This window comes from Ambystoma mexicanum, chromosome 3q (assembly GCF_040938575.1).
Source record: "Ambystoma mexicanum isolate Mex_15411 chromosome 3q, UKY_AmexF1_1, whole genome shotgun sequence".
In the NCBI taxonomy this organism is placed as follows: Eukaryota; Metazoa; Chordata; class Amphibia; order Caudata; family Ambystomatidae; genus Ambystoma; species Ambystoma mexicanum.
The window spans coordinates 1,193,084,326-1,193,097,540 of NC_090926.1; the positions used below are offsets into that span (position 1 = coordinate 1,193,084,326).

General features: G+C 43.2%; 1 protein-coding gene across 3 annotated transcripts in view; it reads right to left on the reverse strand.

The window, feature by feature from the left end:
* The window catches only part of COL5A3 (collagen type V alpha 3 chain), an 899,023-nt gene that overhangs the window by 243,688 nt on the left and 642,120 nt on the right, over window positions 1-13,215 (reverse strand). For all 3 annotated transcript variants that reach the window (XM_069604041.1, XM_069604040.1, XM_069604039.1), the window contains 4 exons: window positions 7,783-7,890; window positions 6,059-6,166; window positions 4,346-4,399; window positions 1,317-1,370 (listed from right to left, as the gene is read on the reverse strand). In XM_069604041.1, coding sequence (XP_069460142.1) covers window positions 1,317-1,370; window positions 4,346-4,399; window positions 6,059-6,166; window positions 7,783-7,890 — 324 coding nt within the window. The remainder of the gene's footprint in view (window positions 1-1,316; window positions 1,371-4,345; window positions 4,400-6,058; window positions 6,167-7,782; window positions 7,891-13,215) is intronic.

Here is a 13,215-nt window from a genome sequence, read left to right on the forward strand (position 1 = left end):
TCCTAAGTGATGTGTGTGTGTCTTCGAAAAGCTAAGCATGCTCGTATGCAGGTCAGTGTGCCCGTGGAAGTCTTCACTCACACATATAACTGTGTTTATCTGTATGTGCTAAATGTCTTTATAATGTACACGCTCTTGAATGGTTCTGTGTATATGGGACAAGTTACTCAGAGTTATCTACTTAAGTTCCCATCTCTATATGCAGAAGTGTGCAGCTCTGCAGACACATATGTAGATGCTTGCACCTCTGTGAGTGTAACTATGGGGCCGAGGTATTTGTAAATCAGCATACAAATAACTACGTTCATACGTACATGGGTGTCTGCATGTTTATATGTAGTCGTTGCATGTGTTTGCATGGAATTATTTGTGTATCTTAGCACATATGATGTTCTGGGAACCAAGGTGAGTGTTGGTGTATATGTAAATAATTCAATAGTCAAATAATTGTAATCGCCATCGAATGTTCTCTTTATTATACTGACCAAAGCAAATGTTTTGCTAAAAATAAGAGGGAGGGTGGAGGTGATGCAAGTGTTTAAGATTATGATTCTAAACTTCTGGGTCAAACCTATTGCGCACTAGACAGACAATCCAAGCGTGTTGTCCTCATTAGGCCTTGTCAATGCGTCATAGACTTGCGCCAGTGGACACACCCACACACATTAGAGCAACTGAATACAGTTAGATAAACTGAACAAGAAACAAGTGCATGGCGGAAATACTCCAGTGAACACTTTTAAAACTCCATGTGGTAGCATCCTAACATGTGCATTACAGACTAGGAGGTGACCAAGCATAAGCGGTTCAGGGCAACTCTAGCCCAAAAAGCAGCCTAACCCCCACTGATGGGTCATGCACAAGATAACGTTCATTCGTGGGCAAAGTTTCTGTTTACTGTGCCTTGTTGTGTAGGTATATCTGCAGTCTCTCGGGACAGTAAGCAAGGAGTTCATGACTGAGTATAGCAATACAATGCCGGGAGAGACAACGCAAGTTTGCGAGTCAATGGGATGACAGGGACCTCACTGCGATGAGATGAGATTCCTAGAGTGCTCATAGAAAAGTGGGCCTTCTACTGCAGACCCCACAACCAGGGCCGTTATCTAAGCGGCAAACTTCTTTGCGCACTAATATTAGTGGGGCCCACTGAGTTTCAATCAGAGAGAGATAGGTCCAATGTGCTGCTTAATCCTCATTTAATGATTGCGATATTTGGGAGGCTCACACAGTGAGCGATATTTGGAAGTCTCACACAGTGTTTCTTAATTGAAGAGATTTAGCATGACAAAAATTGGAGGAGCAACTTCACTTACCGCTGGCCCTGGATGACCAATCGGACCCTGTATCCCAACCGGCCCAGCAGGCCCCTGTGTGACACAAGAAACATAATTGGTTAGAAATGTCAAAGGGATGTCTTCAAAAGCTTGCAGGTTTTTTTTGATAGAAATATGCTTTAATGTTCCCTCGAAAAATCAATTGGGCTTTCACAGACAAGCAGGATTTTTTGTGGAACAACGGTGATGATTTGCTTACAAACATCTGCCTTTGAAAGCATTTACAGAATAGTCCAATGTTGCACAAACAGGCAGATCTACTACCTAAAAAAAAGGGATCTTGTGTGTATAGTTACAAATCTATTCTTACACTGTTATGGTTAGTAATGCCTAATGCTATGGCCCTCCTATTGTCATGAGATTGTAGATGGGAGATGGATATGAAGCGTAATGCAGGCTGTTTTTGGACACATCGCAAATAGAGAAGACATGCTCAAATTTCGACGTTACACTGTATGCACAGCACCCACAACACTATACCAACACTACTGTCCCTAATACTGCACACACCAATACCCAAACAAAGGAATGGGGTATTGAGGTGATAACTGGGCATACTGGATCTGTCAGTATGCCTCATGAACATAATAACTGGTTTTACTGTGAAAACTATGAATATTGGTATATGGCTTTACTGTGCTAGCTGGGCCTGGTAGAATCTGTCACTACTGTTGCAACCGGCCAATATAGTATCTGGAGGAAGTGTGCAACATTTAACATGGCATTGCTATGCTATTTGGGCATAATGGAATCTGGCTCCACTATGCTAATTTGACATAGCCCAACCTGCCAGTTCTCCGTCTGGCACTGATATGGCAGGAGAGCATAGTACACACATCCTTCCGGTTCCATCTCTTCACTCTCTTGTCCCAAAGGTTGCTCCTGCAACCCAGGACACAGTCAGGTTCCTCATACCTCATGGCATTCTATAAGGCCTGTCACCTTATGCACTCATCACACACACACACTTAAGTACATTGAATTCTATACAATGCGATAACTATTGTGGTGAAATCTGTAGTGCGAGAGTATATATAGTGGGTAGATGGATACGAAGAGGGACTCACAACCTATGGTTCTTCTTTGGATATAGCAAATAGAGCAGACAGCTTGCAAAAGGCACTTACGCAGCCTAACCCAAAGGGGTCTTCTCTGCCATGAAGTGTCCAAAAGAAAAGATGCATATACAGTATCTATGTACAACACACAGACATAAACACATGGATACATACACACTGCTTCTAGCGCTTCACTGCACATGCACACAGAAACGCATACACACTGCCCACACCAGTAACCCTACACCTACCCTCAAAATCACATTCAGCACTGCAGACAAGATCACTGCCCCAGCAGTACACTTCTCACAAACATACACGCATGCACTTAACCTGACCACAGCACCACACTCGATATACACACCACCCCCATCTCTACACACAGTCACTGGCCTAATCACAGCCACACATACACGTAGACACTGTTCTAGCACTACTTATAGATGCATACACCCCAGCCCCACACTGTACAAACATGACCCCCAGCACTGCAAACACATCATCCCCAGCAATGAATATGCTGACACTGTCCCCAGTGCTGACCATGCACCGCCTCTGTGCCACACACATACATAACAGCCACAAAGGAATTAGGACCTGAAGTGCTAATTGGGCATATTGCAATCTGGGGCTACTACGCTTTCTGGACATTATGAAAACTTGCTTCGCTGTAATAGCTATCAATCTTTGAATGTGGTCTTACAGTGCTAAATGGTCATGATGGAATCTAGCACTGCTATGCTAACTAGGGAAAGAGGGACATGGCACTGCTATGCTACTTAAACATTTCCTTGACAATAATTTCAGTACCAGCCAGAATGACAATGGTGAAACTGCTTGGATTCTGATAGCAATACTTGACATTGGTGTCAGTCCTTGGGATGCACATACACATTTTTTTAATTTGTTATGAATACCTAGGCCTTTGATGACAAAATCTGGAATATCATAGCAATACCTTGATTATAAATAACATAGCATGTTATGTCGCACTAGCTGACACATAATGACGTTTCCTGGCCAGGAGGCTAACTCAGGGTCAACGCACGAGTCTTGGAAACAAGACAACACTGAGAAGCAGGGGTTCAAAACACGTGCCTGCGCTTAGAGGCCCGACACTGGCATGAAATGCAATATAAGAACTCAATAAAATGTTCCAAGGATATAATGGTGACAGCTGGCAAATTGAATGAGTACTTGGAGGCATGAAACCTTTGCCTATATATCAGCTTAAACTATTAATATTGCTCTCTATCCAATCGGACAATGCCCTCTGTACTCAAGATGCCAAATCGTGTCCATTGTGATGGGTCGTTTATTGTGGGTACCTGCCCACTGACAACTGAAGTGGACCATCATAGCGCTGCCTTACTTCACAGTTTGGGCTAGTCAGTTTGTTTCACCTGGTTATTAACAGGCAAACCATTGTACTTGTCTTCTCGCTAAAATTCGAATTTAACGTGAATTCCCGGTGCTATTGAAAAATTGCTTAGTTAAAAATAGCCAATAAATATAGAAAGCTCGTGGATTTGGTGTACATTTGATTTCTCAAAACAATAGGCAGGAAAGCAAGGTTTATAAACGAACAAATATAACATGAAAGCATTGGGTATTTTTATTATTTAGTACAATGCTTTCTCTTTCATGAAAATATATGAGGGGTAAATGTGAAATGTTTGTCCTCCACAGAGAAACATTTCTGACTTACTAGTTTAGCAAGCAGAGGCAAACTGGACAAACCATAGGGAAATCGGGGGACTGTGTAGCTGTCTGTGTTTCTGATATATAAGGAGGGCCCGGGCACCGTCAGACATTGATGCCAAACTCGAGCTGCAAAACACCTGAGGTTTGCCTGTGAGATTGCAAAGTGCCTGAAGACACTTCTTTGCAGCCGCATGAATTTCTGAGGTCCTATAACTGTTGCATGCATCTATTACTGTTAATACTCACAGATTCTCCTTTGTCGCCTTTGCTGCCCTTCTGTCCAGGTCCACCCATTTCTCCCTGAAAGGCAAAAACCACACAGTTAAACATGATTAACTTCCATCAGTGTAGGTTGATCTAGGCTGGAAAGCGGTCTATAGTGGAAATGATAGACTCCATGAAGTGAGTCTACTGTAGGAGCCAAGTCTCCCACCATCTCTTGGCAGCCTCTCCAGAACCTAATGATTCTAAATACTGTCTTTGGCCACCAACGAAAGACTCATTGTTCAGAAACCCGAATGCTTTTTGTAAGGGAGAGGGGCACATCTGCATCCTACTGTTGACTAAAATATGTGTTCCCCATATTTTTACCTATCCAGAATCATTCTATGCAAACTGAAAGGCAATACTGGCACAAGTACTTCTTCGTGATGTAAAAAATTTGGAAGAAAAGGGCCCTGACCGACAAAGCCAGCACATTTTAAAAACGTCTAATGTAAATGTGTTCTCCTCAGATAGTCTCCATTTCTTAAATCGTGCATGTGGGGCAATAGAGTTCTTGGCAGACATTAAAACCAAAGTTAAACAATATTTTATAACCTAATTTACAATCACAGCGCACTTGATAAGAATGAGTATTGAGAATTCAAGTAAAGGAGTTTGGTAGAGGAGTCCCTTCGTCTTATAGAGGTTCCCCTAGCAAGTGTGAACACAGAACTCCTGCTTTTTCCCCATAACAATCAGTTATTAAACATTATGGCATGATGGATACTGTATGGTGTGGGGCTGGTAAAAGAGATCAGTTAGAAAGGTTATAAGGCAAACATCCCCTTGTCAGAAGCATATGCCACACTTATTTGTGATGAATCCTAGCGCTTATTATTTTTCTTTTCTATTTTAGCGGACTGTGTTCAGCGGTTTCCCGTGGACTATTAGCACTGGGTGGTGCTTGAACATTATTCAGACCGGCTGCGCATGCTCTAAACAAATGTGCATAGACAATGATTCTGGGCCACCTTCCCTTTAGTAGGTGAAGGCCCCAGGGCCACCGTGTTTGGAAACAGCTGGTTCTATCTGATGAAGACAATGGGACTCTGTTGGAAACAGGAAGAACGTCAGGGCCAGTGGACCAAGACCCCTCAAACTGTTTCCCCCAGAAATCTTTGCCCCATTCAAGCCTGGTGTGAATTATACTTAATTGTGTAATTGCTGAATCAATGCCTAATGTATAGAATATTTATAAATCCCATATATTTGTCATGTGTCCCTTTTACATGTCTCCACACCCCAGCCTTTCACCCAGAGGCTTGACTGCCTCTGCTACATGGTTGTAGTTTCATGACGCTACTGGTCAAACCTCCAACCCTACCAGTAAATATATTACAAGACTACAAGTAGAAAGTTGTCAATTGCAAAGGAGAAACCACAAAGAGGTACCACAAAACATAGTCACAGTAACATGGCCACAAACACAAGCATAGTAAGGCTGCTGTTAAGAGGTTTTTAACAAAGAGGTATGTTTGAAGCAACAAAGACGGCTGCTGCAAAGATGTAGTTACAAAAAGCGACCTTAAAGAGACACTGAGGTGATAACTTAAGGCGTAGTGACAAATCGTCTGACACAAAGACCCAGTTGCAGAAGGGCTAAAAATAGGCTGTCCCAAAGAGGTCTGTCCGAAGATATAGGCATGAGGTTGCGTGGTTACGGAAAATTAAAAGTTAACTTTCCCCCGATTGTACCTTATCTCCGTCTTCTCCGCCGGGACCTTGTGTCCCGGCAGCACCTGGAAGCCCCACGTTGCCTTGTATCCCATCCTGTCCGGCTGGGCCCATCGGGCCTTTCTCGCCCTGGAAGAGAGGAAATACATTTCAGCAATGACGTCAGGTTAGGAGCATGGCAGTATTACAGCAGTGATGTCATAGCTGAACAAGACATGGCATAATGCTACAGGCATGGCAGTGGCAGTTGTGTTTCATGTATCTCAATGGTACTATGGGCATCTCGGTGATGCTACAGCAATAAGACTGATATAATAGACATATCAGTTATATAGCATTGATGTTAAGGGATCAGAGTGACACTTCAGGCATAGCAGTGATGTTACAGGTGCAACCGTGATATTACATGCATACAATAATGCAATAGTGGCATTACAGGCATGGCATGATTATATAGGGATGATGGCAATGCAACCGGAATTTCAGGGCTATTACAGGCAGGGCAATAGTGTTAGACATGCCTCTGGGGTATGGCAGCAATGTATGTGTTAAGTATAGCATTAAATATTTCTGGCCTGTATGTGAGTAGGGATTCAGGTGTGCAAATTATATGAAAGGCATGACATTTGTGGCAAGCACACAGAGGTACAGGGATCGAAATGAAGATTGAATGAGCAAGAGCTAAAGGCAGCTCCTGGGTATCGAGAATTAACCTGCGACCTGGAGCTACCACTGGGGAACGAGGAACAAATCCATAGAGTTCTGCAAAACTAACTTCCAGATAAGGTGCAAACTTCTCATTGTGTCTATTATGTATGACCCTCTGTGCTTTAAATTTCTTAATGTGTATGCATAGATTGTTCTAGCACACACAGTTAAATTTACATAGGAGTGCATCATGTGGCCTTCGGAGCCAAAACTAGCTGCTGCTAGCTTTTGGTGTCAAGCTAACCAGGCTTTTCTAGGCTATACTCGGGAGCTAAATAGCTCCCAGCTCCCTTCAATTTCGAACCCTGAGATACATGTGTTGGTGTGGCAGTGCAAATATACAAATGACAGTGCAATTACAGTCAAGCTGGCGAGGTTACAGGAAAAAGCAGTGGTGTTCGTGGCATTGTGATGGTCCGGGCACGGTGCTAAGGATACGGGCATGGTGATAACATTATAGGAATAGCAGTGATGTTACAGGCACAACGCTTTCAGTGGTCAGTGACAGTAAAGATATAACAGAGATGCCACAGTCATGGAAGCAGTGTTGCAACCACAGCAGGGATGTAACACTACTGGCAACGTTTTTACCAGCATGAGAGTGATGTCAGGAACATAGCACAAACGTTACAGGTGTGATATTGTGTTACAATCATGGCAGTCATGGTACACGAGGCATATGGGCCACATGCAGGTGGCAGTACCTTAATGCGTGCTCGGTCTTATTTAGCACTGCACTGTGCAGGTGCCAGTACAGTTATATAAAGTAGTTTACATAAAATAGTTATGATCGGCAAGCGCTTTGTTGACGCAGGATTGAGTTTTAAACAAAGGAGCTGTGTGTTTGATCGACAGGCACTGAGTTTGACTACCCAGCAGTTTTCTAAGCAAAGGGCCATAACACAAAACATCGTATGAGGAAAAACACGTAAGTGCGCACACATTCATCTTTAAGCGAATCCCAGACAGCTTAGTAGACAGGCAAAACATAAGTTTGAAAAATAGAGATGCAGATGATTAAGGCTTTTCTTACGTACTGGCCCACCCTTTTCACCAGCTGGCCCTGGAGGGCCCTGTCCACCTGGTCGTCCTGGCTGTCCAATCCCTCCTGCAGGCCCGGGAGGTCCTCGTTCTCCAGCTGGACCCTAAAACATGAAAACATTGGTAGAAGAGTGAAGTCAGAGTGAACACATCAGTTGTTTATTCTCTCTAGGAGTACTCAAGTGATGTACCAGAACTATACTTTTGTCCCAAAACTTTAAAGATACACCCAATGTGCTGCTGTTGATCTATCTAATCTCTTAATTCCCATTATGTGCACGTTCAAGAACACTCTCTCCCTATATGAAACACAAAGCTTATGTCTAGAGTATGCACATGTGCTCTAGTCATTTAGTAGCTGACTCTAGAATAGGAGACTCGAGATCTAATCCCAGTTTCATCGCTTGTACAGAGTGTGATCCTAGGAAGATTCCTTTGCTTGAGTTGCCTTTTCTTGGTAACCTGGGAGGGTTTAAGCACGCAATGCCTGACAGGATTATGTGCTATAAAAATGTAATTTACAGGAGGAGAACCCTGGAGAAGGCCAGTCCGTCTGATTCTTGTGGCATTCAAATAGAAGGGGCAAAAGTACGGATGAGGGGTCCCAGTGTGATATAGTTTATTCTGTAGATTGGTATTCTTTAGGCTCTTGCTCTGTGGGTAATGTGACAAATCTTGGATGTCGTCACTTCTGCCCTCGAGGGAGCCCCTATCCAGGAGGCCGGGAGGATGAGACCACAAACTCCCCCGGGGATGGTACACAGCGGGTGGATCTCATGGGGAGGGAAACCCCCTGTGGGATTAGTGGTGACTAAGCTTACTGGCACCGTTGTTTCCGGACCGGCACACTACAACTCAGTGGGCGGGTGCCAGAATGCTAGAGTTTTCACAGAAGCACCGGCACCATTATTAACTGTGCCGGTGTTCCCGTGGTCTCCACTCCCACAGAGTCCTATCAGACTCTCTGTGAATGGGGACTTACAATTTACCGGTACCTGACTTTCTGGCCCGCCGGGGTTGTAATCCCTGTGTTACCGGGAAGTCAGGTGCCGGTAAACCATTACGGGTCCGGCAGCAACCCACCGGTATCCCCTGCACAGTTACTGCCAGACCCATAATGAGGCCTATTGTCTCTTGTGTATATGCCGATCCTCAGTGATTTGAGCAAATTCTTAGGAGTTTGGTTCATGCATCTCTTCTCCTCTTTATATTGATTCATTGGAAGGTTCATCTTTTGAAGTTCTCTGATTTTTCTGTTTTTAGTACCTTTGGACCGAGCATTTTGATTTTAGCAGGTCTAGATCTATTTCAGCTAATTACAATAAAGCACAATCTCAGATAGTATTTTGTCCCTGTAAGTTTGAAGCATATTTTCCTTAGTTAAAACCCCAGAGGAAAGAATGTCACTGTTTAACAAATTGGAGAATGTCAAGGCTAGTTTACTGTTCCATTTAAGAGAGATGCCTGGATGGTCAAATTCAATAAACGGTAATGAAGGGTTTATTTCAAACATTGGAGTTTTAGTTAAATAATCAAATTCTAACAGCATATGGTCACCTACTCCTGGACCCTCAAAAGTCATGTGCCTGCAACTAGATGTAATGTTGGAGGATCCATAAAAGTAGTCTATCAAGGAATAGGAGCCAACTCGATGCCATGTGTGACAGGGGAGGTGATCTGCCTTATTTGTTTCTAACTGTGACAGATCTCATTCTGTAAGATAAGAATCCCAATTCTTTCCTTTTTGTCCACGTGTCGAGGCCATGTCTTCAATTTTAAAGTCATTATTGATTTTCAGGCCCTCATAACAGTCAGAGTTGAAATCACCACCCATTATGATTTCACAATTAGGCTGTGTTATGACCCATTGCTCCAAAATATTGGGCATTCTTTGAAGAAATTCTTCTAGCTTAAATTTCAACCGATTCCAGTAGCCATTAACTATCATTAATGGTAGTTTCGTTTTTTCCATTCCATCTACTTTGATAGCCATAATACCTTCAGAAGGGTGAGCCAGTTTGTTCTTGCTTTTAAGGTTTCCATTTATCAATGTTGCTAGTCCACAACTTGGTTGACCAGTCACAGCTTGTGTAGCAAGGCATGTGTATGCTTGGTATCCATTCAACTGGAAATGTGAGCACATCATGGTTTATGTTATCATCAGGACCGTGGTTTTATTCTGATGCTTCGGGCTAAAGAACCAGGAATTCAGATAATTTGAGCCACAGTCATACCATGAGATTTTAATAAAGTTCAGTGAGCCCTTGTTGAAGCACTATAAAGGTTTCAATCACAGGTTCAACCCATGGCCATTCCTGCCCTGTTTTATTCACACCTGATAGTAGAGTTTACACAGACACAGTTGACATTTTAGCTGACTGTCAATCGAGCTCCTTTATTCTTGGAATCGGATAGGTCAGCTTGAAACAATATGAACTTCTTGGCATCATCCAAGGAATCCATATCGAACAGCTTTTTCCCCAAGATCTCGAGATTCTGACACGGTTTTCATACCAGTCTAGAGATATTAATGGATTGGTACCCACTGAACATCTTGTTTTTATTGGTCTGAGGGAGTGTAGCCCACTCAGTATCATCTGATTCTAGCGATCTTCATGCTGGGATTTCTTTGAATACATGCAAGAGGGAGGATCTGTTTATTCTGCCTCTGCCATTCATTTCTATATTACTCTGCCAACCCATGATCTTTGAGGAATAGGTTTCTGTTCTCGGCACCCTTTTTAGATTAGGGGAAGTGCAAGATATTGGTTTGGTACAAGAAACAGGTATTAATACTAAAGCTACATCCTTGTTTACTTGTGTTTGTTCAACAATGACTATTGGTTTTGACGCAGCCTCCTCCATTGAAGTGTCACAAACTACTGGTTTTATGGAAAGGTAGGAAAGAACAGTGACAGTTTACTTTGTTTTATATCCTCTCCCCCATTAGTAAGATGTGCAGGTAAAGATATTGAGTCAACTTGTGAATCCTTCTGATTATCCTTTTTTGTTTGTGTAGCAACAGATACTCTGCATGCTCTTTGTTCACCAAACCTTTCCTTTTTATTAAGAATGTTTGAGCAACAGGCCAAGATAAATCCTTCCAATACATTCATTCGGCCATCATATCGATTGTTGGGGAGAATTCTCCTGAATGGCTAATTTCTCTCACATACTCAGTCCCTCAACAGCTTTGCTGGATTTCTAGGGTTTAATTTTTTCACCTGGTGAGAGTGTGAGCCTTTTTTCCCACTCTTACACGTGTTTTGCTGTGTGTTGTACATTCTTTTGTGTTCATGGACTGTGGAGTCTCACCCACTCCATAGGCATCATCTTTTTACTTTGTTTCACACAGCACCTTTAGTGCAGTGACACAGGGTTGTCTTTTTCAGACTTCCCACTTTAAACCCCATTTTCTGGGAATGACTACTGTCTCCCGGAACATGTAAAGTTGCCATTGACTTTACTAGTCTTTTTAAATCTACAGACCAAGTACAACCTATCTTCCAATAGAGTACTGGAAGGGTTAATAGTTATCCTTTTTTGTCCGATTCTCATGGAACATTATTTCGTTCCCCTTTCTCTAAGATTTGGCTGGTGGCAGTGGTATCTACCATTTTTATTTTACCGCGGGCTATGAAAATAGCCTTGGTAACATTAGAGGCTCTGGTGGTAGCCTCAAACTCTAACCTGATGGACCCCTTTTATTTTTATTCGGTTCCGGTTGGGTTTATTCACCATTTATATCACCATTTCTTTTTGTAAAGGTCTTTCTCGTGTTTTCCTCTGCGCGCCAAACCAGGATTGGTTCCTTTGTTCTCCGTCCTTTGGCGGGCTTCTGCACAGAAGTCCTCCTTAGGCGCCTGAGTGTCTGGGGGGACAGGTTGTGAGGCAGGGGTTTGAGGCCCCCTGCACAGGTTCTCCTTGGAGACCCAAGTCGCACTCTGGTTTGATTGGCTGGGTGACTGTCCTGCCAGGACAGCCACCCTGCTGTGTGATTGACAGCCAGGCTGTGTGAATGGGGGATTTGGTGCATAAAAAACAGGTCTCTGGGACTTGTAAGGCAGAGTCGCCACTGGATCGAGAGAGCCAACGAGAAGCTGAAGGAAGACGACTGCTGCATCTACTGGACACCACGGTGAAGCCCTCCTGCAGGTCTGATCACCTGATACTTCGATGACAGACGAGATCCGCAAGGAGTCTTCTCCCCTTGAGCCTGCTGGGACCAACCAGCTCACAAAGCTCCTGGACCTCCTCTTCAGCCTGGGTGAATTTGCTGTGCTACAGGAAACCTGATAGCCAGTGAGAGCGAGTCCATTTGGCTTTTAAGGAGAGCACCTTTTATTCATCACTTTGCTCTGCTGCTGGCTTCTTCCCTGGGCAGTGCAGGACCCTCCAGACGTCCTCCTTCTTGTCACCATGACAGTCACTTCAGGAACCGTGAGCCTGCAAAAACTGCCTGGAACAACTGCCTCAGCTGCAGCATTCTTCTTCTTTTAAGGTACTGTTCAAAATTCGGTCGTTCGTTCCATCCGGCCGCGGTAAAACTGTTTGAAATCTTTCGCCTCTGCAAAGGCTTGTCCTTCTCTTCTCCTTTGAATAACTTTTCCTCCGACCAACTTCGTTTTGAACTCTTGGCAAAGACTTAACCGTGCACTACTTTGAACTGTGTAATCCTCTGCAAAGACTCTGAACCATTAACATTGGCCCAGACCTATTGACTTGAATCCTAGTTGTAGTAGCTTTTTCTAGATTGCCCAGCCTATAACTTGTTGGTGTTGTTGATTTGTGATAACCTTGTCTTCACTCCCCTTTTTAAATTGCAGGAGTGTCATTTTGCTCTCACTTCATTTTGAGCTTAACTTGTCCAGAATTGATTGGGAGTTTTGTAGTGTATTAAGACCATTATTTTCTGCTGCTTTATGATAGTGAACTGACAAGGTTATCACAAATCAACAATACCAACAAGTTACAGGCAGGGCAATCTAGAAAAGGCTACTACAACTAGGATTCAAGTCGATAGGTCTGGGCCAATTTTAATGGTTCAGAGTCTTTGCAGAGGATCACATGCATGGTGTAAATACATGTATATTCTTTTACTCAGAAACCTTGTATCAGTGTTTGCTTGAATCATAGTAATTGCTGTCCTTTGTGCAATCACTTGTACTGCTCATTTTACTCTTGCGATAAGTCTGGCTGCTCAGCCATTGCTACCACTTTACTGTGTAGTACATGCTTGTACCAAAAGTGAATTTGTACTGACACTTGTAGTCTTAATTGTGTGTGGTGTTCCCAAAGGGTACTGCATATAATTCTGCCTAACATCCATTAGTGTTGACCTAACTTCCCGAAACTCAAGATGTGTTGTGTCTTGCCCCCTATCGATTACATTCAAGATTCTAGTGAGTACAGGAAACAAACAGATATCA